At 40.4% G+C, this 25,059-nt stretch overlaps 2 protein-coding genes across 2 annotated transcripts; both read left to right on the forward strand.

Annotated features, from left to right (window-relative positions):
• The first annotated feature begins 9 nt into the window (after window positions 1-9).
• Window positions 10-1,785, forward strand: LOC132185664 (RING/U-box superfamily protein). The gene has a single exon (XM_059599429.2). It carries the CDS (start codon window positions 103-105, stop codon window positions 1,567-1,569), a length of 1,467 nt encoding a protein of 488 aa, XP_059455412.2. The 5' UTR covers window positions 10-102; the 3' UTR covers window positions 1,570-1,785.
• Window positions 1,786-13,242: 11,457 nt separating this feature from the next.
• On the forward strand, window positions 13,243-14,472 carry LOC132185246 (uncharacterized). The gene is made up of 2 exons (XM_059599046.2): window positions 13,243-13,790; window positions 13,905-14,472. The coding sequence occupies exons 1-2, from the start codon at window positions 13,243-13,245 to the stop codon at window positions 14,470-14,472; spliced, it is 1,116 nt and encodes a 371-aa protein (XP_059455029.2).
• Window positions 14,473-25,059: the final 10,587 nt, after the last annotated feature.

The following is a 25,059-nucleotide window of genomic DNA, read 5'->3' on the forward strand; positions in this document are numbered from 1 at the left end:
CCTGAACAACCCCACAGGCCACAGCCACAGCACAGCAAATGCAGGGGTGGTGCCATGACCACCTCCTGAGAAAACAAAAATAATAATATTATTATTATTATTATGGCAGAGGTCTCCTCCTCCTCCTCCCCCTCCTACCTTAACCTCCTCGACCCAGAACCCAACGACGTCGCTCCTCAAACTCAAACCCTAATCCTAACCCTAGACTCCCTCTCCTACTGGTCTAACCTCTCTGACCCCCAATTCCCTCTAAACGATCTCTATTCACCCCGCAGATCAACCCTTCTCATTCGATCCCTTCCAGAGGACGAAGACGTTTCCGATATTGATTCTATTGCCAACGCTGCTGACCTGTACGCCCGCGATAACCAGGTTAATTTTGTCATGGATCTGTTCCACCAACGTGTCGACCAGTCCCAGGTAATGGGTGACGCCCATTTGGTCTGCGAAGCCCTTAACGATTCACTTTTTGGGGTTATTGAGGGCAACCTCGATGTGGGTATTGATGATGGGTTGGACCTCGATTTAGGGCTAGGGCTAGACTTAGGGTTTCGGGTGGATAGACATTGTTTCGATGGGGACGAGAGCGATAATTGTGGTTTTATGGTTGAAAACTGTGCTGGTGGGGGTGGTGCCGCTTCCACTGCTTATGATGACCATGATGATGATGATGATGATGATGATGATGGTTTTTTTGTGGGGCAGAGGGTTTCGAGGTCCGAATCGGTCCAGCCACGGTCCACGGTTAGCGCGGGGGAACGCGTTTGGCTTTCTGGGTTCGGATCCGATGATTCAGACGAGGATGAGAACGACCTCGTTTTGGGAATTGATTTGCAATCGGAGAACGATGATTATTATGGTGAGTTGGATCGTGTACTTGAGGGTGCTAATGACGATGATACAAGCGTCAACGTTCCTCTCTGTTGGGATTCTTTTCAATTGGAGGATCACAGGGAGGCCAATGAAGACTTCGAGTGGGAGGAAGTGGACGGTCGCGTCGATGAGAGAGAGTTTCTTAGCATGTTCCTCGATGCTGAGGATGAGAGACCACCAGTTTTGGTCTCGGTTTCACCAGTAATTGGTCCCGAAGAGGAAGGGAGTATAGTGAGAGTCGGAGGGCTGGAGAATCTGGGCTGGGAAGTTTTGCTGAATGCTACAAATTTGGAGATGAACCCGGGACTGGATGATGATGGTGAACCTTATTTTGGTGATCATGAGGATTATATTCATAACGCCGATGCGGAGTATGAGATGTTGTTTGGGCAATTTGCTGATTATGATATAATGGGTAGGCCTCCGGCTTCCAAATCTGTGGTTCAGAATTTGCCCTGGGTGGTTATGACTCAGGAGGATGTGGACAATAACAATGCGCTTTGTGCAGTTTGTAAGGATGACATGAATGTTGGGGAACAAGGTAAGCTGTTACCCTGTGCTCATCGATACCACCGTGACTGCATTGTACCGTGGTTGGGGATTAGGAATACATGCCCTGTTTGTCGGTATGAATTGCCAACGGACGATGCTGATTATGAGCATAAAAGGGAACAAAGGGCTAGCCGCAGCGCATGATGGTAACTTGTTGTCAAATTTGATTTTGAAAATCTTTTTCATTGAGCATTAGGTTGTTAAAAATGTAGATATTGTTATGGAAAGAGTCCATTTCTCTTTGTGAGGATAATGCGATTCTTGATTATTTTTTGTGTTTTGATGAGAGTATAAGAATGTTTGTTACTGGTTTGTACTTTTTTGGGTTGTTCGTATTAATCAATTTCAATAAGTTATGCATTTGGTTGTCCTTGTGCTTGGAAACTGAGGCCAATTTAGTACGTGTAGAATATTCTTATTAGCTTAAATTTGTATCCTGCATTTGGTTTAAGTTGGTGGAAAATTAGGAATAGTTTGGATTTTGGGCGATGTAACTATATGTTTGTGACCAAGAGAATCTTAAGTGTGTTGATGTATATTGCTTGTACTTTGAAATTCAGCTGTTCCGAGGACTTATTCTTCATTGTATATCTCATTTTAATTTAGGTCTGGTTATTAGTTTTGAATGAAATATAGGGGTTGGAAGCCTCTTTGTCTGGTGTATGGGCAGGTGTCATCGGAATACATTAGGATCCTGTTTGTTTCACTACTTTGAATCTCCCCTTCCGCTCTCCTCGGGACCAATTACTTAACACTTTCCTAGGATGTGATGGTAGTGGCATGAGGGAGAAGGTGCTTGCTGATGGAGAGGCACGGATGAAGTGAGGAGGGAGGTGGTGTAGGAGAGTGCTGTGTGTATGTTTCTGAGTAACAATTTTCAGTTGCACAAAACGCAGGAAATATGGAAATATCCTCCGGAGATCATTCTATTTTGAAAGAAACAGATGTTAGATTTGTATAAGATAATAATAATTATAGAATGTGTAGTCTCTGTTGTGAAATGCTGTTATTGTTGCAGTGATAGCCAGACATATGAGTATGTAACTTTCTCTGATAAGTAAGTGGTGTACATTATTAAAATGTTATGGATAATCATATCGTTTTATGAATCATTGCAATTATCACCAAACCTTACCTAGTCTAATTCTGCTATGTTACGTATGAGATGGACAATTTTAATTTTGGTTGCACAAAAAAGATGTTTTGGATTAATGTATATGGCCTACTCTATCTATGATCAAAGACACATGGCCGAGCAAGTATTAGGCTTGATGTGTCAGCCTGGTACGAAATTCCTTTCAACAGCAGCATATTAGATGCCAGCAATTTCAAAAAGCTATCAGCTGTTATTGTGATGGGATTGAAGTTTCAAGCCCATTTGCCAGTCCCTCTTGACAGCGGGAAGCACCCCATCCCTCTGGTATACTTAAAAAAAAGAAAAGAAAAGATCAAGTGGTGGACAGCCTTATCTTTTTTTTTGCCTTGCCCACAGTAGTTAGTGATGTTGCTACATCTGATGATCAGTTAGTGATGTTGCTTTTCATTGCCTGTTACAACTATGGATTAAAATCTCAATTGTTTTTGGCTAAACTCTTTTATAAGAAGTCATTCTGGACCTTTTATTTTAACTGGTATGTATTCTCTGAAGCTTTTTACTTCCATTAATGATAAATATGACTCAGTACTGATGCACTTATAACAATTAACTGTCACTGTTTACTGTATTCTGTTGTTAGCTTTCATTTAACACCAATGTTGTAGTCTTGTAGAACCCAATGCTATGCTGCTTCATCATTTGTGATCTTTTAGCACAACCATATTTAGGACCCCAACTATTTGGGATTGAGTTAGATAAGCGGAGGTAACTAGTTACAATAAAAATGTTCTGGTTACTTCCTTGGAGTTTAATGTTCCACTCAATTAAGCTGATATCAGATATCTCAAAGGGTAAAAGGAGTTGGCGGGCGAGGTTTTTGCTTGGTTGATAATTGGGGGGTGGGGGGGGTGGGCGGCTTAGGAAGGTGAGAGAGTTTTGCTTCATTGAAAGAAACTAGGGAGTTTAGGGTAGGAATTATATAGTAGTAAAGGATATTGAGTAAGTGAAAATGGACTAATTACAATCCACAACAGATCATAAGTCTAGGGTTACAACTTTATTGTATCCAATACTTGGTTTTTAAGTTAAGAGCTATTTGTCATAATTTTAAGCTGCCACTTGTCACAATTCTAGCTTATTTTCTTGAAAATTTCTGCTTTATATATATATATATATATAGACACACATACGTGCGCGCTTGCGCGTGTCTATAATATGCAATAAATAACACCAACTAATAGTGGGAATCAGATCGGAGCCAGTTCATGGCTGGGATGGGCTTAAAAACAATCTAAGGTTTAGAAACTGCCAACTCATTTAAAAGTCATTCTCTCCATTTCATCTCTATTAACGGCAAAACTTAACGTGTGTTGGGGCATGTTTGAGATTGTGTTTGAGGAGTTTAAAAGTATTCTAACACTCAAAAGGTCCGTTTGAAGAAAATAGTACTCGTTTGATAAAAAAAATTTAAAACACTTTTAAGGGTCCAAAAAACTTAAAAATTATTAAAAAGCACTTTTGGCAAAAGCATAAAAATGAAGCTTTTGTTTAAAAGCTTTTTTTGACTTAAAAGTTTTATTTTTCTATCACAATCTCAAACAGGTTCTTAGACAAGTTGAAAAACAAAAGCAAAGTAGGAAAGTCAAAGCAAGGAATAGAAAAGACAAACCAGAATGTGAGAAACAATCTCCGAGGCTTTGTGGAAAAGGAAGTTGCACATGCAAGGGAAAAGTGAAGCTAAGGAAGACAATCCAGAGGCTTTTAAGCAAGGAGACTGAATTTTCTAGAGAGAGAGAAACGGTTCATTTGGGTTTACTCTCCAACTCGACATTTTGCTCTTTGTTAATTTTCATATATATTGCTCTTTGCTGAAGTATGATCGTAATTGAGAGACGAGAATGGAAGAGATGCGATGGTTTTGTGGGACTATGGTGGAAAGGGCGTCCAATTTCTTTTTTGTTCTTTGTTTCCGGAAGTCGGGTATGAAGACTAAGGACAGTTAAAAAAATCTCTGTTTCTCTTTCTTCTGATCCATGTAAACTGTATAAGTATTACGCTGTGTATATGTAGAAGGCTGATTGATCTTCGCTATTGATCTTCTTCTTCTACTTGTCGGCTCTTTAGCTGTAAAAATGACTATTGCGTCTAAGCGTGGCTCAAATATCTGGTGGCATTGTGTTCTTTTTTTTCGTTCAAGTCTTTTGGTAGATCTAAAAAAACAAAATAAATTTATTTCGAGAGAAAGAAATTGATGTAGGAGGATTTTAGAAAATTGTTATTTTAATTATGCATGTGTGTTTTAGTTTTCTTTTTTCAATAAGGATTGGGTTTTTTCCTTTCTTATTAGGATTTGTTTTCCTTTTTCTATTAAGATTTATTTTCCTTTTCCAAATAGGTTTGTTTTCCTTTTCCAAATAGGTCGAATGTGCATTGCGTCATCGTCAAAGAACCTATCAACATATTAAAACTGAATGGGTTTCACTCGGATCCCATAGTCATCTTTAGCATCATTGTCCCTATGATTCCAATGGGAACCTATATGCATGCGTGTTCCAATGTCTCTCGCATATGGCATATCTCCTGTTGCAACGTGATAAGTGCTAAAATATTCATATTTTCAGTCCTTATCTTGCATGTTTTAATCCTTTGGTTTTGGTTAATTAGGCCATTTTACTTTCTTTTTGTGTTTTTCATGTTTTTACAGGCTTGTAGAAGAAAATGAAGAAAAACTAGGATATTTGGGTTAAAAAAGGAGAAGATGAAAATTTGGAACTCCCTCGTACTGCAATCAATCGCAAAGTACCTGCGATCGAGTGCAACATCAGAGAAGACACTACACGAGCCAGGCCAGGAGCGATCGAGCGCAGGCCAAAAGAGGCATCGATCGCGGACGTGTGATCGAGCGCACACAGGCTACGATCGAGTGCACCCGTGCGCAGGAGACATCCCAAATGGCGGCTACAATGTCCCTATTTCCATATTAGGGTTTTTCCAACTTCAAATTGTAATAGGATTGAAACCCTACGAATTCCCTAGGGTTTACTACTTTTCCAGGGACTTCTAAAGCTTATAAATAGACTCTTAAGCCTTTAGAATAGGGAGGCTTGGAGGAAGAGAAGGATAGGAGCTCTTAAGTTCAAGTCTCGGGTTTATTCTTTTCCTTGTTTTTATTTTATAAAGATGTTTAACATCAATTATATGTGTGGCTAATTTACTTAGTAGGCTTGATTGAAGCCCTAGTTATGCTAAATTAATATTTCAATATTAGCGCCTTGTGATGATCATGTTGTGCTATTTAACTTGATTAATACCTGTTTACATGAATTCCTCATATGTGTATGCCTGATCAACATGTGTATGTGGTATGGACTTGTTAGTTAGATTAATTTGGATGACCGAGTCCTGGGTTTAACATAAGTAATAAGAGATATCCACATCGGATTCTTGGGTTAATCAACATAGGGAACCGGGAGTATGTATCCATGCCCTAGGCCTTGTGTGTTTGTCGATTTTCATAGAATATATGCTTTTCTAAAGAACAACTTAGTATAGACCATGCTAAATCCTTTAGGAAAGAAAAGAGTTAGAGCATGGACCAAGTGCCTAATTTGTTGCTTAGGGAAATCAATAGCTTAAGGAGCTAGGGTTTAACCCTTAGGTTGGCAAACATTAAATATGCATAACTTGATCAAAGTATTGGCATATTGATATACTAGTTTAACATAATTAATGGTGGATATCAAAGCCCTACCCTTTATTATCATCTCATCAACAATCAATTTTAGTTTGCTTTTGCTTAAAGAATTTATTTTTAAACATAAATTTAGCAATCCTTGTGGGAATGATCTTGTACTTGCACCTCATACTACCATGTTGACCTTGTGCACTTGCAGGTAAAACGTACAATTATTTACCTATTAATTTAGGCATATTTTTGCACAACACACCGTCTGCCGAAACTCTTGAAATTCGGCTCTCGAAGGAGCCTCTGATCGCTTGATGTATCGTTGATAATCAAATCTCGAAACATCTCTCTCACGAGAAGCGTCGTTATAGAAGTTGTTGTTGTGGTATAAGTTGGCCATTGAATCCGGATAATGCCAGCTCGGATACCCCATAAATTTGGCTCTCGAAAGAGTTCCTCCCCTACAAGTGGCGTTGTTGGAGAAGTTTGTCATCGTTGCGCTGATTGGCCATGATCAGGATAAAGCCTTCTTTGATACCAATTGACGTAGCGAAAGACTAAGGTAACTAATCAAAGACCAGCGTCTTTGATTCTGCAAGGAGAAGTGTCTTCGTCTTCTACCCAAAAGATAAAACAAGCCTTCAGGTTAAAAGAAAGATAAACTTAGCAGAATATTTGAGAGAGAATTCTCTAATTTGATAGTAATTCAAAATGAGTTGAGTTTTACATAATAAGCAAGCATATTTGTAGAAGAGAAATACTTGTAGAAAAAGTAAACATAATCCTAATAATAATAGTAAACCTAATCCTAGTAGCAATAGTAAACATAATCCTAATATGGAAAGGAAAATAATTAAAATAAATCAAACTTTATTAAGAGAAGGAAATAAAGTCCTAATAAAATAAAATAAATCATAATATAAAATTGATAATCAACGGGAATCGTGACAATCTTTTCTTTTGTACTTCCATTGTTTGAGAATGGATAAAATTCTCATCAAGCGGCGCTCCTCCAACATTATTATTGATATTTTTCTTATTTTTGTTTTTTCCGAAAATATAGATAAATATCGTCCTACATCAGAACTGACGCTGGGCAGAATTATGATTGTTCTGGTAACGTATAATAGGAGTAGAAACTAAGAATTGAAGATAGAAAAGGAAATTCAGGAAGAGAGAAAATAACAAATATGGAAGAGAAAGTCCATAAGTGCCCCAAATAAGCAAACAGAAAAATAACTCTGAAAAACTTAAATTTAATTGATAGTATAAACTGAATTGAAAAACAACAAAGACTAGAATGCCTTTATATAGGCTAGGCACCTCCTAAATTGACAAGTTAAAGGAAAAGCAAGCCTATTTGGAAAAGGAAAACAAATCCTAATAGGAAAAAGAAAACAAATCCTAATAGGAAAAGAAAAATCTAATCCTTATTGAAAAAGGAAAACTAAAACACATATGCATAATTAAAATAACAATTTTCTAAAATTTCTCCTGCATCAATCTCTCCAGGTTGGAAAGAACTCGCCCTCGAGTTCAAATCATATTTTCCTCGATCTTTTAGATATCCAATTAATCCCTTCCATCCTGTACTTCTCAACATCAATGCAACTTGATACCGGAAGAGAAACAATTTACAACCCATTACAACATGACTGGGAATAATAGTTTGAAAACTCTTCCTATTGTATTGAGATACTTCAATCTTCACACGGTATTCATTTATCTTCTCCCATTTGTGCTGCATATAAATCTCCCAAAAAGGATCAACTATTTCTTCCTCATTGAAAATAAAATTTTCCTCCACCTTTATAAGATCTTCATCGTCGACGTATGTATCATAAGTTGGTGGAAAATTCCAATCAAACATTGAGAAGGATCTTCAACGTCTTCTTCATATTGAAACTCTTCATCAACAAACTTAACTTCGAAGTCTAAGTTTCCATGTCGATCATCCCGAACACGCTGTTCCCGAAACAGAACAAGCTTGTGATACAAGTTCACGAAATTGGATTTTGAATTGCAATAGTCAATATCGCAATACATTTCCAAGTTTTGCGCTGCTAGACGCTGGGTTAACTCCGCAACTTGCCTCTTCAAATCTTCATTCATCACGCCTTGTATATTGCGCTCATGGTAAGAGACTTCCTCATTCGGAACCTATCCATGTTGACCACGACCACTAGTCATAAAAAACTAATGAAAACATTCATCCCAAGAAGACGCTAAGCTCTGATACCAACTGACGTTGAGCAAAATTGGGATTGTTCTGACAGCGTATAATAGCAGCAAAAACTAAGAATTAAAAATAGAGAAGGGAACTCAGGAAGAGAGAAAATCACAAATAGGGAGGAGAAAGTCCCTAAGTGCCCCAAATAAGTAAACAGAGAAATAACTCTGAAAAACATAAATTTAATTGATAGTATAAACTGAATTGAAAAAAATGAAGACTAGATGCTTTTATATCGGCTAAGCACCTCCTAAAATAACAAGGAAAAGGAAAACAAATCCTAATAGGAAAGGAAAAACCCAATCCTTATTGAAAAAGGAAAACTAAAACACACATGCATAATTAAAATAATAATTTTCTAAAATTCCTCCTGCATTAGAAATCTACTTCTGTACTGTTTGAACTGATGTTGGCTACCAGAGACTCTTCTTCAACTTCGTCATGAATCTTTGTCACATCCCCAAACTCTAGCATACGAGTTGGGTGAGAGTAACAATTCAAAATTGAAAGAGAAAAAAAAAATTAAGAAATTGTCGCAGAATGGAAAGCTGGTGCCTAATTTTGACCAATAGAGCACGAAGCTCCTCAACCTCACCGTTCTAAAAAAAGTGACCCCTTTTGTCGAGGAGATCGTCATCATTGCCAAAGCCAGCGACGTAGGAGTTGGTGGTGGAGAAACCCACGGAGAAAGAGCTGGCGGTGCTAGAGAAGCCAGGTTCGGTTGAGAAAGTGGAGATTGAAGAAGTGAAGGGAGGATTTGGGTTTGGATGAAAGAAAGGATTTGAGATCAGAAAAACAAATGTTCAGAAAAAGAAAGAGGGGATTTAACGTTAAAGTTGAATGTTTGCTCTCCAGTTCTTTTAGTTGCCATTAACTAACGTGACAGTTTTTCACCTTAAATGCTTTTAAAGAGATCCCAACCGTCAACTAGCTATGGATCCAAGTCCCTAATAGTGAGGATGAGTTGATTGAAAGTAATTGACAATGTTACACATAAACCCATCACTCGAACCCACGGATCAAAGGCTCAACTACCCAAGAAAGTCTAGTACATCCAAATGGGCTCACTGAATTCAACCCAGCACAAAGCAATGGATACGGCGTCATCTCTTACACTCTTGGACGGCCAAAGATCAAATACTGTGTCACAATGAATCTCCTACACTTAACATCCAGATGCATCTATCATAATCAGATACAATTCGGCTATATGGACAACTCACACATAACAAGATCACCGGAACGATTATGATCCTACTCTTAAAAGACTCCTGACAGATACATACCATCCTTGAAATCCTGTCAATATATGTAACAGTCTCTTACCAGTCATAAAGAGAGGAGACAAGAATATTAACTCTACCGGCCATTACGCCCACATCTTGAATCCTCCGCTCGGCCATCATAACCACCTCTGCATGATCAACTATAAAAGGCCTCACTCCAAAGGTATAAGAATGACCACTAAGACAAATATTAAGTTTACATACACACTAACTTAAGCATCAGAGGAGGAACCACCGGCCAACATCCGACGCATCCTCTTAACATGTGCTCTAGTTTTGTAGGTCTGACAGAAGGTGTGAACAACGAAAGGTGTAGCTCGGAGACTTGGATTCCCTTGAGTTCATCGTTCCAAAAACTGCTTCAACAGTTTGGCGCCGTTTGTGGGAATGAGTAAGTTCTTACAAAAACAATATCCGCAGTAATGGTGAATACAAGGTCAAGAAGCCAAGCCCGCACCGAAGAACCACCAGCCTAGGCCAATCAAAGGCCACCACTGGCACATCAAAACGCCGGTGACAAGGAGTGCATTGCTTCTCTCGAAGCACAAATGGTGCTACTAATCCAGCAGAATGAGGAACTGCGACTTCGATTTTCGTCTCCATCTCAAATCAATTAGGCTGAATAGTCGGATGGGCAAAGAAATCACGGTCATCACTCCGATAATTGAGACCTCCATTTTGATGGTCACTGCCAACAAGGCGAGAGTCGCCCTCCCCTGCGCAGCCATACCCGTCGAGGTGAAAACTTTCGTAACACGGCGGAACCACCACCAATCATGGCTCTGCAAGGAGAAGTAGACAAAGAGTTGGCATAACTTAAGACCAAACTAGAGGCCATGGAGAAGAAGGAGAAGTATAAGACTGCAGTGGTAAGCAAGCTCATCGCTAGGATGGAGACACCCTTCACCAAATAGGTAATCAATCACCCGCTCCCCAACAAATTCAAAACACCCCAGATCCCGAGCTACAGTAGGGTGGGAGATCCAACTAAGTATCTAGAGAACTATCGGATGTACCTAACTCTGCACACCATTCCTGACGAAATAGCATGCAGTGCCTTCCCAACTACACTCTTGGGAAACGCTAGAAAGTGGTTCTGAATCGTAGGGCCTAATTCTGTGGCTACCTTTGAGGATTTGGCTCGAATTTTTTTCACTCACTTCTTGGGTTCCAAAGAAAGGAAAAAGCCTTCCAGGTATCTATTGACGCTCCACCAGGGAGAGGGGGAGAGTTTGAAAGAATTTGTGATTCGGTTTATTACCGAAAAATTGAAGGTAGAAGATCTTACCGACGGTGTATCTTTTCTGCCGTCTATAATGGTATCTCACCCAAGGAGCTGGTGGCGAGGAAAATCACAAGAAGACAGTCGAACAACCTCCAAGAGCTACTGGACAGGTGGAAGAGTCCATCAACGATGAGGAGACCTTGAAGGCAATGAGGTCAACTCGAAAAACTCCCAAGAGATTGGAAGAAAAGAAGAGGAAAGATCACCTGGGGTTCGACGCCCCGAAGCACTTCAAGAAAAAGTTTCACAGTCACAATTTCACCCCGCTCAATGCCAACATTTATGAGGTCTTGATGGAAATTAAGAAAGACCCAGAATATTGAAGACCTCCCGAGGCCCCGCAAAATTGGAACTCAAATCGCTATTGCGAGTTCCATGAGGTCAAGGGGCATTACACAGAAGGTTACATTGCCCTGTGACATCTCATCGAGAAGTTTATCCAAAATGGTAAACTCGTGCGATTCTTGGGAGAACAAAGAAGAGCAGCCCCTCCTCAGGAAAACTACGTCCGAGAGGTAAACTACCATCCTCCCAAAGATCAACAACCACAAAAACAACATCGAAGCAGAAGTTCCAACTGCAGGAATCAAAGTAGGTATCCTCGGGAGGAGAGAGCGAGACGGGAGGAGCCTAGAGGAAGGCCAGCTCGCCTAACCCGTGAACCTAGAACCAAGCTAACATCCCAGAAATTCACACCATAATTGGTGGATTCACCGGAGGGGGAGAGTCAGGAAGGGCAAGGAAGGCCTACGCCCCTCAATTGGAAAGCTCTCATGAAGTCTACACTATAGGAAGACCCATGAAGCAGTACTGAAGGAGCGAGATGATAATTGGATTCTTGGATGCAGATTACATGGGTATATCGCACACAGATGCTTTCGTTGTCACCCTAACAGTGGCAAATCATAATGTCCATCGCATCTTGGTGGATAATGGGAGCTCGGTGGAACTCCTATATTGGTCTGCATTTAAAAAACTAAATCTAGGACAGGAGAAAATCGTCCCAAGTAGCTGTCCCTTGATGGGATTGACATGGGAACAAGTTCAACAGGTCGGATCAATCGAGCTACCGGTCACGACTAGATCATACCCGAGGTAGGTAACGGTGATGGTACGTTTTCTATTGGTTGATCGACCATCTGCCTACAATGCTATTATCGGAAGAACGGCTCTCAATGTACTAAGAGCCATCACATCAACTCCACATCTCAAGATGAAATTCCCAACGGATCATGGAGTTACAGAAGTAAGGGGTGATCAACGAGCTGCTTGACAATGCTACAACATCTCTATGAAAGAATGTCTGAGGACTCCGACCTCTGGGAGCACAAGGAAGGAGGAAAGATAGCAATTAAAGGGCAGTGAACCAGTTGAAGATCTTGAGGATTTCTCAGTCGACGAACCTGACAAAGTCATCAAAATTGGGTCCTAACTAGACCCAATCGTGAAAGAAGAACTCAAATCCTTCCTCCGCGATAATTTTGATGTATTTGCTTGGAGTCACGAAGACATGCCAGGAATAGCACCTTCGGTCATGGTGCACAAGTTGAACGCTAATCCTAGTTTCAAGCCAATACGGCAGAAGCGGAGGGGGTACTCGACTAAGAAAAGCAAAGCTGCTACCGAAGAAGTCAAAAAATTGGGTGAAGCCACATTCATTAAGGAGATCCAGTACACCACCTGGTTGGCAAATGTGGTACTAGTAAAAAAGTCGAATGGGAAATGGAGAATGTGTGTCAACTTCACAGATCTCAACAAAGCATGCCCCAAAGATAACTACCCTTTGCCGCGAATAGACCAGCTTGTCGATTCAACCTCAAGACATGAGCTACTAAGCTTTATGGATGCATTATTGGGGTATAACCAGATATCCATGCATGAGTCCGACCAAGAAAAAATAGCCTTCATGACCGACACGGATCTGTATTGCTATCGAGTCATGCCGTTCGGACTGAAAAATGCAAGAGCTACATACTAACGATTAGTCAACAAGATGTTTTGATAGCAGATTGGAAGGATTATGGAAGTATAATAGATGATATCCTGGTAAAGAGCATACGAGTAGCCAACCACATTGCAGACCTAGCCGAGGCGTTCGATATGCTAAGGTACTATAGGATGAAGCTCAATCCTTCCAAATGTGCGTTTGGAGTAGCCTCAGGCAAGTTTTTTGGGTTCATTATCTCCTGAAGAGGAATTGAAGTTAACCTCAAAAAAATCAAGGCGATCCTGGACATGCAAGCGTCTCAAAGCACAAAGCAGCTTCAGCAATTAACAGGTAAGATAGCGACATTAAATCAGTTTGTCTCTCGCTCAACCAATAAATGCCTTCCCTTCTGCAAGATCCTCAAGAAGGCTTTCTCCTGGAGTCCGGAATGTGACAAAGCTTTCCAGGAATTGAATGAATATTTAGTCAGCCCACCGCTACTAAGCCAACCGGTAGAAGGGGAAGCCTTGTACCTGTACTTGGCGGTATCTTCATCAGTCATAAGCTCAGCCTTAATCCGAGAAGAACAAGGAGTGCAAAAGCCCGTCTACTTCATCAGCAAAGCCCTGCATGGTGCTAAAGAACGATACCCACAGATCGAAAAACTAGCATTTGCCTTGGTCCCATCTGCCCGGAGGTTGAGGCCATATTTTCAGGCGTATACAATCAAGGTATTGACTGAGTATCCCTTGAGGAAAATCTTGCAAAAGCCAGATTTATCAGGAAGATTGGTCAACTGGGCCATAGAGCTTGGAGAATTCGACATAGAGTTCCATTTGAGAGCATCCCTAAAGGGGTAAGCGATAGCTGATTTTTTGGCCGAATTCTACAACATCTCTGAGGAAGAAGAAATAAACCCTAGAGAAGCATGGGTGGCCTTTGTAGATGGGTCCTCAACTCAAAAATTCAGCGAGATCGGGGTTGTGCTCGAAGGGCCCAACGGTGAAAAATGTGAAGCAACTGTGCAGTTGAAATTCAACACCACCAACAAAGAAGCCGAATATAAAGCCATGATCCTCGGAATGAACATAGCAAGGGAAATGGGAGTAAAAAACCTAAAGGTTAGAAGTGACTCCCAAGTAGTAGTTGGACACATTCAGGGAGAGTATGAGGCTCGAGGAAGCAAAATGAAGAAGTATTTGGTGAAGGTAAAGGAGATCATGGAATTCTTCAACAAAATAACTTTTACGAAATTACCTAGAGAAGAAAACTCGCAGGCAGATGCCTTAGCTCGTATGGGCTCCACTACCGAGGAAGAAGTCATAGCAGTTGATCACCCAATTCAGGACCTAACCGAACCCTCGATTGTCCAAGCGAATCAAGTGGCGTGCATTGAAGAGAGGGAGCAATGTCCAGAATGGGGCCACGATATCTTACAATTTCTCAAGGAGGGCAAGTTGCCATTCGATAACAAGTTAGCACGGAAGATTCGCATCCAAGCAGCACGCTACACACTAGTTGACAGGGTCTTGTACTGAAGAGGTTACACCTCCCTCTACTCAAGTGCCTATCAAAGAATGAAGCCGCATATGTGCTCAGAGAAATTCATGAGGGGGTGTGCGGCAACCACTCGGGAGGAAGAATGATAGCACACAAAGCTATCCGAGCAGGGTATTACTGGCCAGGAATGAACTGAGATTCCAATGAAATGATAAAACATTGCTACAAATGCCAACGATTTGACATAATACTTGCCAATTCGCCCGAAGAATTAAGCCCAGTTTTGGCCCCATGGCCCTTCACTCAATGGCGGGTCAACTTAGTTGGCCCACTTCCAACGGGAAAAGGAGGATGTCGGTTTGTCGTCATTGCTATTGATTATTTTAATAAATGGGCAGAAGCCGAGGTGTTAGCCACTATAACCACTGGGAACATAAGGAATTTTCTCTGGAAAGTAGTCGTTTGTCGGTACGGCATCCCGCATGCTTTTGTAACCGACAACGAAAAACAATTTAATTGCAAACCTTTTCAAAGTTGGTGTGCCAAGAGCGACAAACAAAACTCTGATCAAAACTCTTAAGAAAAAGCTCGAAGACACGAAAGGAGCATGGGTAGAAATCCTTCCAAAAGTGCTATGGTCATACAGAACTACCATCAAAATGCCGACTGGAGAAACCCCTTTCTCTCTGGCATTCGGATCCGAGGCCATCATCCTGGTAGAAATCGGTTCGATCAACTTCCGAGTGAAGAATTACAACCCCGAGATGAACGAAGAAGGAATGAAGTTAAGCTTGGATTTGCCCCAAGAGAAGAGGGATAATGCTCAGGCCATGATGGCAGCCTATCAACAAAGAACAGCCAGATATTTCAATAAAAAAGTCAAGCTGAGACAATTCAAGATTGGGGATTAGGTCCTTCAGAAGGTTAACATAGCCACCCGAGATCCAGCGGCAGGAAAACTCGGACCAACATGAGAAGGACTGTACAAAGTTATTCGAAGTCATCGACAAGGAGCCTATTATCTACAGGATGCGAAAGGAAAGCCACTGTCGAGACCCTGGAATGCCGATCATTTGAAAAAATACTATCAGTAATTTTCCCATTATGTTCATTTCTTGTAATTCTTGAGTATTTCAATATAAAAATCTATTCATGAAGACTCATTTGAGCGTCGGAAAACCCTTGGTCAAAACGACCATCGAGCCTAGTGATAAATTTCCTGTCTTGCATTAGTCTCTGAAAAAGGGGAGTAAACCCTTAACAAAAAAAATCCCTCGTCTCGGAAACAAGGGAATAATCCCTTAGCAAAATCCAAACAGGAAGATCGAGGATTCATCAACATTGACATTCAAGCACGGCAAAACAAACAAACAAAGCCAAGAAAAGGATTCATCGCACAACTCCAGTGAAAGTCGTGCCAGAAAAACAAAGCACAACACAGCAAAGGAATATAAGGTAAACATTTCATTGAAGATTTTTACATTACAGGAAGATTCAATTACAACAGCCACAAAAGATCAAGTCAAAACAGTTATATGAAAAATCAAGCAACAACAAACACTCGGTTACTTGTTTATCCAACTACATCAAAGGCATCACATCCGGGTTCGATCTGGTACTCTACGTCCAAAGAGACGTTGTACAAAGAATCACATTTGAGCAATCACCCAGGAATATGATGAACAAGAAATTTAAGGACCTGGAAGGGCCATTGCCGTTTATATCGAAGGCTACTATTGGTGACCTTCATTGGACAGACCATTTTTCTCAAGAACCCTAGCCTTCCAGAGCCGGTATTTTCTACGAAGTCTCCGGCACTTCTCTTCCTCCTTCAGAAACAGCTGAGTGGCAAAGTAAAAATCGAAGGCTTTCTCCCGTCTTTTCTCGTGAATGTTGTTAAGTGCTAAAATATTCATATTTTTAACCCTTAACTTACATGTTTTAATCCTTTTGTTTTAGTTAATTAAGTCATTTTAGCTCTTTTATTTGTTTTCCTTGATTTTGTAGGTCATTCAAAGAAAAAAAACAATTTCAGAAGTTTTGAACTTAAAAGGAGCTATTTTGGAAATTGGAAGGCTCTGGTAGAGCGATCGATCGTAGGGGAGCTGCGATCGAGCGCACTATAGGCAAGGACCGCAATATGCAAGGCAACCACGATCGAGCGCAAGCATCAAGAGGATCAATCGTAGACTTGTAATCGATCGCACGCGAGCTGCGATCGAGCGCACCCGTGCGTGAAGGCCAAGTCAGCTGTCAGCCTTAATATGGAAAGAACAACTTTTAGGGTTTTGTAGCTTTGTGCAAACTAGGGCTCAAACCCTACGATTTTAGGGTTTCTAGAATATTCCTAAAGGCCTATAAATAGGCCCTTAAGCCTCTAGAATAGACATTTTTCCAAGGAGAAGAATTTGAGCTCTTCAAGTTCAAGTTTCAGATTTATTCTTTTCCTTTCTTTTATTTTATGAAGACGTTTAACATCAAATTTATGTGTAACTAATTTATTTATTAGGGCTAGATTGAAGCCCTAGTTATGTGTAGTTAATATTCAATATTGACGCCCTTGTGACGATCTTGTTGTGATATCTAAATTGATTAATTCCTGTTTTCATAAATTGCTCATATGTGTGTGCCTGATCAACATATGCATGTGGTATGGATTAGTTAGTTAAATCAATTTGGATGATCGAGTTTTGGGTTTAACATAAATAACAAAAGTAATCCACACTGGGTTCTTGGGTTAATCAACATGGGGAACCGGGATACACCCATGCCCTAGGCCTCATGTGTTTGTCGATTTTCATAGAATATATGCTTTCTTAAAGAACAACTTAGTATACACCCATGCTAAATCCTTTAAGAAAGAAAAGAGTTAAAGTATACACTCATGCCTAACTCGTTGCGTAGAAAAATCTATAGCTTAAGGAATATACATCCATGCCCTTAGGTTGACAAACATTAGACATACATAACATGATCAAAACATTGGGATATTGACATATTATCTAAATATAATTAGTGGTGGATATCAAAGCCCTACCTTTTTATTATCATCAAATCAAAATCCAATCTTTGTTTTGTTTTACTTTTAAAATTTAATTTTAGACAAAATTTAGCAATCCTCGTGGGAATGACCCCACTTGCACCCTATACTACTGTGTTGACCTCGTGCACTTGCAGGTAAAATATCAAATTATTTGCCTATTAATTTAGGTAGATATTTATGACAACAAATGCTTACGAGATAAGCCTTGAGATTCACAATCCGCCGGTCTCGTGACTCCAGCTGCCTATCTTTCCAGGCTATATGATAGTCCTTCACTTCAATATCAATTGTCAACTTCGCCAACTGATTAGAGCAGTCCACCAAGCACTGTTTCTGTGCCTCCAACTACAAACGTAGTTCGACAATTTCTGCCTCAAAACTGCGAGGAGCACAAGAATGAGGCCGCTCAGAGTAAATGGGAGGAAGAAGCCACACCCCCAGGAAAGAAGAGGAGGCAGAAGCAGCTGATGACTCTGTCTCTGCCGAACTCCTAGATGAAGAAGTAGAAGCCATGAAGAAAGCAATCAAAGATAAAGAAAAGCAAAGTCAGTTGAATGAAAATACCTTACATCCAAAGGTATATTTATAGTACGCAAACCCTTGGAGAATGAAAGGTCACCTTTAAATGCGAAGAGACATCCTGTGCAAAATCGCCTAGGAAATCTAAATGACGACACACCATGTGTCCCACCATGGAAGATCGTGCATAATAATGATGATCTCCAAAATCTGAAATGACAAATACCAAAAGGCCAGCGGCAAATTTAATGACCGAGGTTTAAAAATACATTTTAATCCTTGGCCATGGGGGGTAGAACACCCAACCATAGAATACAACAATGAAGACATTCAAAAGCACCCGGAAATATGAAAAAGCATTTAAAGCATCCAGAAACACCAGAAGTTCAAAAGTAGTTCAAATATGCATAGAGTAAAAAATCTAGAAGTTCAAAAGCAGTTCAAATATGCACAAAGCAAAAAATCCATATACAAACAAACAAAAAAGAAGAAGAGAGGTTTAAGTCTGGGGACCTGCTCCCACATCACCAACATCATCATCTATGACAATCTCGGGACCAAAAGGCTCGGGGGGTAAGTTTGCTTCCGAACGGAACCCATGCACATTGACTTCCAGAGCATCAGGAATCAACTTTCTGCCTGCATCAACCATTTCGTCAACAGCAACAGCAGGCACCTCCAAGAAGTACGACTCCACTGTGGCAAGGTCAATGCCAAACTAATCTCTACAGATGGTCAGGTATCGATGATTCTCAAAACCCCAACAAAATCTGCGGGCGCACAGCAAATCCCAAAGCCAGGGAACAAACGACAACTCCGCAAGATAATGGACCGTTTTAGCTTTCCAATAGCTGTATCCTTGGCGAAATTGATCACACCTGGCCTGGGAAGCTCCTAAATCACCTACAAGCTTCTCACAAGCGTCTTCCGATTGGGATAATTGAGCCTCAAGCGTCTAGAAAAGTTTCTGAAAGCCCTTTTCAAAAACCCGAATCTCAAAAAGCTCCTCCGCGATTTTCACATTTTTTGCATCCAATCAGGCAGCTTTGGGCTCCGCCTCTATAACACGTTCCACCAACTCCTAGCCCCTCTGGTCGGCAACTTCTAGACGCATCTGAAGATGAGCATTGGCTAACTTTGATTCACTGAGCCTTAGCTTGCTCTCAAAGAGCTCGTTCTCCTTCTCTGCTAGCAGACGACGAAGACTCTCCACCTCAGAACTAGGAACCTAAGAACTAGAGGCCTCTTGCCGATTGCTCATCTTCTGAACTAAATCTCGAAGAGTGGCTCTCTCATCAGCATACTCCCGCTGGCCTTCCTAAAACTATTTGTACCAACTCGCGATGAGAGCGGAGCACTACATGAAAGAAAATCACATTAGAAACAACAAAGATAATCAAGAAAGGAAATGCAAACAACTTACCGAATAATGATAATGGATCAACTTGTCAACAAACATCTCTGGAGTAAGCCAACCCTCTCCTCGGGTATAATCCACTGGAAGCAACCTGGTGACGGCCGACAAAGGGTTTCCCACCAAACCCGAGGCCAAAGACCTAATTATTGGTGAACTCCTCCCAGAATGCCCCCTAAGCGGTTGTCCTCGGTATACAGGAGCTTGGTTTGATGGTTCAGCCGAGGGGTCCGCAGGCCTATCCTCGAGAAAAGGTGTAGTTCGGGTCTCACGTCGAGTGGCCACTAGCTCTCCTGGCTCCTAAGGTCGCGCATCCAAGGGAACTACGTGGAGAGGAGCAACTTCTGCTACAGAAATAGGCTCTAAAGCCCCATTCGAGCGACAAGGAGGACCGAAAGTTATTAGTACAGAATGAGACCGAACAAAGGACAACACGTCCAGGAAATCCCTCGATTTGTCCACACGCCCTTTCTTCAAAAGCGGCTCTAAGGGTGCTTTGCCTTTATTAGCCTTTCTCTTGGACACCGACGGGTCCACCGTGGATACCAGGATTGACGAAACTTGGCCCTGAACATGGAGATGCGATGGCTTAGAAGTCGAATTCGAATCTCTCGAAGCAGGCACCGTGGCGGCAACAGGCTTGCCCGCGGAGGAGACATTCTTGTGTGCTCTACTCTTCTTGCTTGGGGGCCAACCAGGCGACTTCAGAACCATTTTGTCGCTAGTTGGATTTGGTCTCTTAGGATTCCCCTAAAGATCCCAATCAGCCTTGTCCTCCGAAATCTGGTACCCCAGACATTCACGAAGAGCGGAATCAGTAACGATGTTACCAAAAAGAATCTGGTTCGCATTCTAGGGAAGTTGAGAATACTCCAGGATGTAATCAACTTGGCCTTGCTGCTCCAGGTTCAGCGCAGAGCACTCCTTCTTTGCCAAAGAAAAGGAAATAAGGAGGTGTAAAGCAAGACAAAGAAGAAGAGAGGAAGAACCAAAAACACTTACAGCTCTCTCGAGAAACCCCACATTCTTGGGGAACAGAATGTTGCAGAGGCAGAACCTCAGACGTCAACGCCTCCCAAACTCCGGATATGTAAAGAACTGCTCCGCCCAATGCTTGTTGTTGGAGTATGTCTTCCCAAGCTCGATAAATTGGTTCTTCCCGCGAACCATGAAGGTAACTATCTCGGAAGTAAGATAAAAATAAGGCCCATATATGTTTAAAAATTCGGAGATCGACAGGATCTTCCCCGGAAATACAGAAGGCCACAACAGAAGCGTAGCCATGAAATAATGCCAACCGTTTGGCATCAGTTGTACAGGAGCCACTCCCAAGAAAGATAACATTTCTCTCATTATGGGAGAAAAGGGTAGGTGAACCCCTGCCATGAACATATGTTCATGAACACATATATCCCCAGGACTGTCGATCATTCCGGTGGAGCCATCTGGAAAATGTAGAGAAACCGACAAGGGAATGTCATAGTTGTGGCAGAGCACCCTCTCATCCTCCACCGAGAAATAGGATCTTTATTGACGCGAGAAGTCTAGGTGCAGAGACAAAGGAGACGCTTCACCAACCGAATGCACTATGGCGGAAGAGCTACCTAAACGGCGAGTCAGAGGAATCTCTGGTGATTGCTCATCGATGATCTCGTCAACCTGTGCTGTAAGTTTTTGAGAAGACGTGATCACTAGAAAAATCAAGACGCACTAAGCTCTGGTAAAATGGATGAAGATCTAAAAGGCTTAAGCAATGAAAGTCGACGGTGAAATCTTTATAGAATGGGAAACCTCAGACAAGGCGTAGGGCATTTAATACAGGGACATCATGAGCCTGCAGTCACGCTTGAACTAAAGAGACTCAAGCAGAAGGAATTCGGGGGGTAACTATTACACATAAACCCATCACTTGAACCCACAGGTCGAAGGCCCAATGACCCAAGAAAGCCTTGTACATCCAAATGGGCTCACTGAATGCAACCCAAAGCAAAGCAATGGATACGGCATCGTCTCTTATACTCTCGGACGACCAAAGACCAAATACTGTGTCACAATGAATCTCCTACACTTAACATCCAGATGCATCTATCATAATCAGGATACAATTCGGCTATATGGACAGCTCACACATAGCAAGATCACCGGAACGATTATGATCCTGCTCTTAAAAGACTCCTGACAGATACATACCATCCTCAGAATCCTGTCAATATATGTAACGGCCTCTTACCAATCATAAAGAGAGGAGAAATGAATATTAACTCTACCGGCTGTTACACCCACATCCCGGATCCTCCACCCGGCCATCATAACTACCTCCACATGATCAACTATAAAAGGCCTCACTCCAAAGGTACAAGAACGACCACTAAGACAGAAATTAAATTTACATACACACTGACTTAAGCATCAGAGGAGGAACCGCCGGCCAACATTAGGCGCATCCTCTTAAGGCGTGCTCTAGTTTTACAGGTCTGACAGAAGGTATGAGCAATGAAAAGTGTAGCTTGGAGACTTGGATTCCCTCGAGTTCATCGTTCCGGAAACTACTTCAACAGATAATATGCAAGACTTTTTGCAACCAGCAATCCTAAAAATTTGAGGTAGTTTGTAGGCTATAGCAAACTCGTTAGGATTTTTTTTATATTTTTTATAAAGGTCTTTTTTACTACTATTGGCTGTTTGGCCCCTAGCGAATAAAGTTTTGGCCCGGCAAGCTACAACACCGTCCAATACACGGCCAAGAGATCATTTTTATGGGGGAGAGAAGTTGTTCTTTGCTTAGCACTTACGATGATGGAGGAGGAGTAAAAGACACTTTTATCTAAAATGATTAATTAAAAATACACGGCCAGGAGAGAATTTTTATGGGGGAGAGAAGTTGTTCTTTACTTAGCACTCATAATGGATGAGGAGTAAATGACATTTTTATCTAAAAGGACTAATTAAAAATATATGGTCAAGAGAGAATTTTTATGGGGGAGAGAAGTTGTTCTTTACTTAGCACTCACAATGGAAAATAAATAAATGATACTTTTATCTAAAATGATTAATTAAAAATACACGTCCAAGAGAAAATTTTATGGGGGAGAGAAGTTGTTTTTTACTTAGCACTCACAATGGAGGAAGAGGTGGAGTAAATGACACTTTTATCTAAAATGGCTAATTAAATTTATAAAAAAATTTCACATTAGATTAGCTAAAAAGAAATGCAAAATAGATATTTTGAACATCTATAAACAGTATTCGGCAAAGAGCCATTTTAATATTTTAGTATTTCTCTCTCCCTTCTCTCTCTTCTCCCAAAACATGAGCATCTTTTTTCTCACTAAGGCTTCGTTTGATAAATAGGTTTTGTCTTCAACACTATTCACTTTTTCTTCAACCCTATTCATTTTATTTTTTAACTTTTTCTACATTCTTTTATTTTTTTACATCACATCAATTTCTTTTTATTATTATTTAAATAAAAAAATCACTACCAAACAAAATTTTTTCTTTTTTCTATACCAAACATTCTTACTTTTTCACTTTTTATTTAAAAAAAAAAAAAAAAAAAAAAAAAAAAAAAACACATTCTTATTTTTTTTTTAAATGCAATATCAAACTACAAGTCTACAACCAACCAAAACCTTTAATCAAAAACACCCTAAATTCTTCCACTCCTGCACCTTCTCTCTCTCTCTCTCTCTCTCTCTCCCTTCCGCTCAGCCACCCTGCCTCCTTGTCCCGTCGCCTCCTCCGCCGCCACCCTTTCAGCATCATGTTGCGATTCAGGCCTGACGTGATCGCCGTTCACCATCCTCATCCCCACCATGTTCCGGTTCAGTACCACTGTACAAGCCTCATCCTGATCCCCGTTTGGCGGGTTTTTATTTTTATGGGATGGCTACTCCATAAATAGCAGTCAAATTTCGGACTTTAGTTCTTTGATTTGATTTGGTTACATGATTTTTTAATGCTCTGTTCTAGATTTTTTGATGGTTTGTTCTAGGTTCTTCCCTAACTCCTCATTCCTCAACCTTGGTGAGAGCTTGAACCGTCGTCTGCCTCACAGTAATCTCCACCAAGTGCAGGAACGTTTACGTGGTTTCAACGGATAGGTTGTTTCTGCAATTCAATTGGTGTTTTGTTGGTGGCAGATGTGGGTTTCATTTGGTATTTTTGGTAGAGATTGGTGTTTAATTAAAATGAATAAAAAATATTTAAGAAATATTATTTTAATAGATAGATAAGAAGTTTAGATAAGCTGATGTATGTAGGTCTTGGAAAGTAGTTATAAATAAGTTTTGATTAGCCCTTTTATATAAAAATTTGGATAAATCACTGTGAGTGCTCTAACACATCTATTTATAAAGTATGAGAATAAGTTTTCAAGAGATAGTTTAATTAACTGGAGACTACACCTCATGAAGCGGTGGTCACTAGTTCGAATATTCTCTCTCCCTTCTTGTGCGGACATGTTAAAAAAAAAAATAAAGTAGGAGAATAAACAATGTGGAATTGGAATTACTAGTCATAGTCTTAAGAAGAAGTCGGCCAAGGCAAGAGTAATTACTTCCCTTGCCAGTTGGAGTACACGGCCATGGGAGACTCCCACATGTTTCCTAGCTTGGGCATGGGTTTTATCCTCACGCCTAGTGCTCATTTGACTCAGCTTGGGCTTTTAGAATTAATTCTATTAAGCCCAGTACTCATGCCCAAGCCTCTTAAGAATTAAATCACTGAGCCCAAGGCTCTTTCAATTCTTAAGCCTTCATGAATTAAACTATAGGCCCCAAGCTCTATTTAATTCCTTAAGCCCAATTCTCTTCAATTAGCCACTTGGATTAATAAATCTCTTTGACCTATGTTTTATTAAAATAAAATAACCCAAGTAAATAAATATATAACGGAGGCTCAATATAAATACTAGTCAATTTACATCAACTCAAAGAGTGACCTCAAGGAAAAAAAACACTATTAGCTCCAATAGGCTTGTGACCATATCTACCTTGACCATGTCACTCAACTCTATTTAATCACAATTAATTTCACTAAATAATTGTGGCTGAATGCTAATAAGTATTTTTTTATTTATTTAATCAATTAATCCTCATGACATATTTATTGCATGTTATCCCTTCATAGAATCATCTTACAAAATATTTGAATTCCTTCTTGATGTGAGTGTTCCCACAATACTATATGTGATTACTCAACGTATCGAGGTAATTTCAACCGACAGTAAGTCTCACTCTTTGACACATCTAAGTAACATACACTTCACACATAAGTTCACGATCTCCTCAAGATTTAGTGTAAATGCTATAAGTTGTTGTGCACGTACATCATTTTTCATGACAGCATATATAAACGAATGATGACTCACGTGGTCCGTTTAGTGTATAACTTAACCTTGCAAATATCCCATTGTATTAACCCAAAACCAACCTACTTCTCCGAACCAAGATAGTTCATTGAGGTTTGATATGTTATAGTCTAAATAGAGTTCCCAATTTCATTGTTCTATAATAATAATAAAAAGAAAATAAATAATATTTATCAAAATACCATCCAACCAATTGAAGTTTTGGACATCATTTCCAATAGTTAAAAACAATAGGATGTTTTATTGTGACTTGTGTTCGCGTGTAGAGTACAAAAATA

This window comes from Corylus avellana, chromosome 7 (assembly GCF_965113065.1).
Source record: "Corylus avellana chromosome 7, dhCorAvel1.hap1.2, whole genome shotgun sequence".
NCBI lineage: Eukaryota > Viridiplantae > Streptophyta > Magnoliopsida > Fagales > Betulaceae > Corylus > Corylus avellana.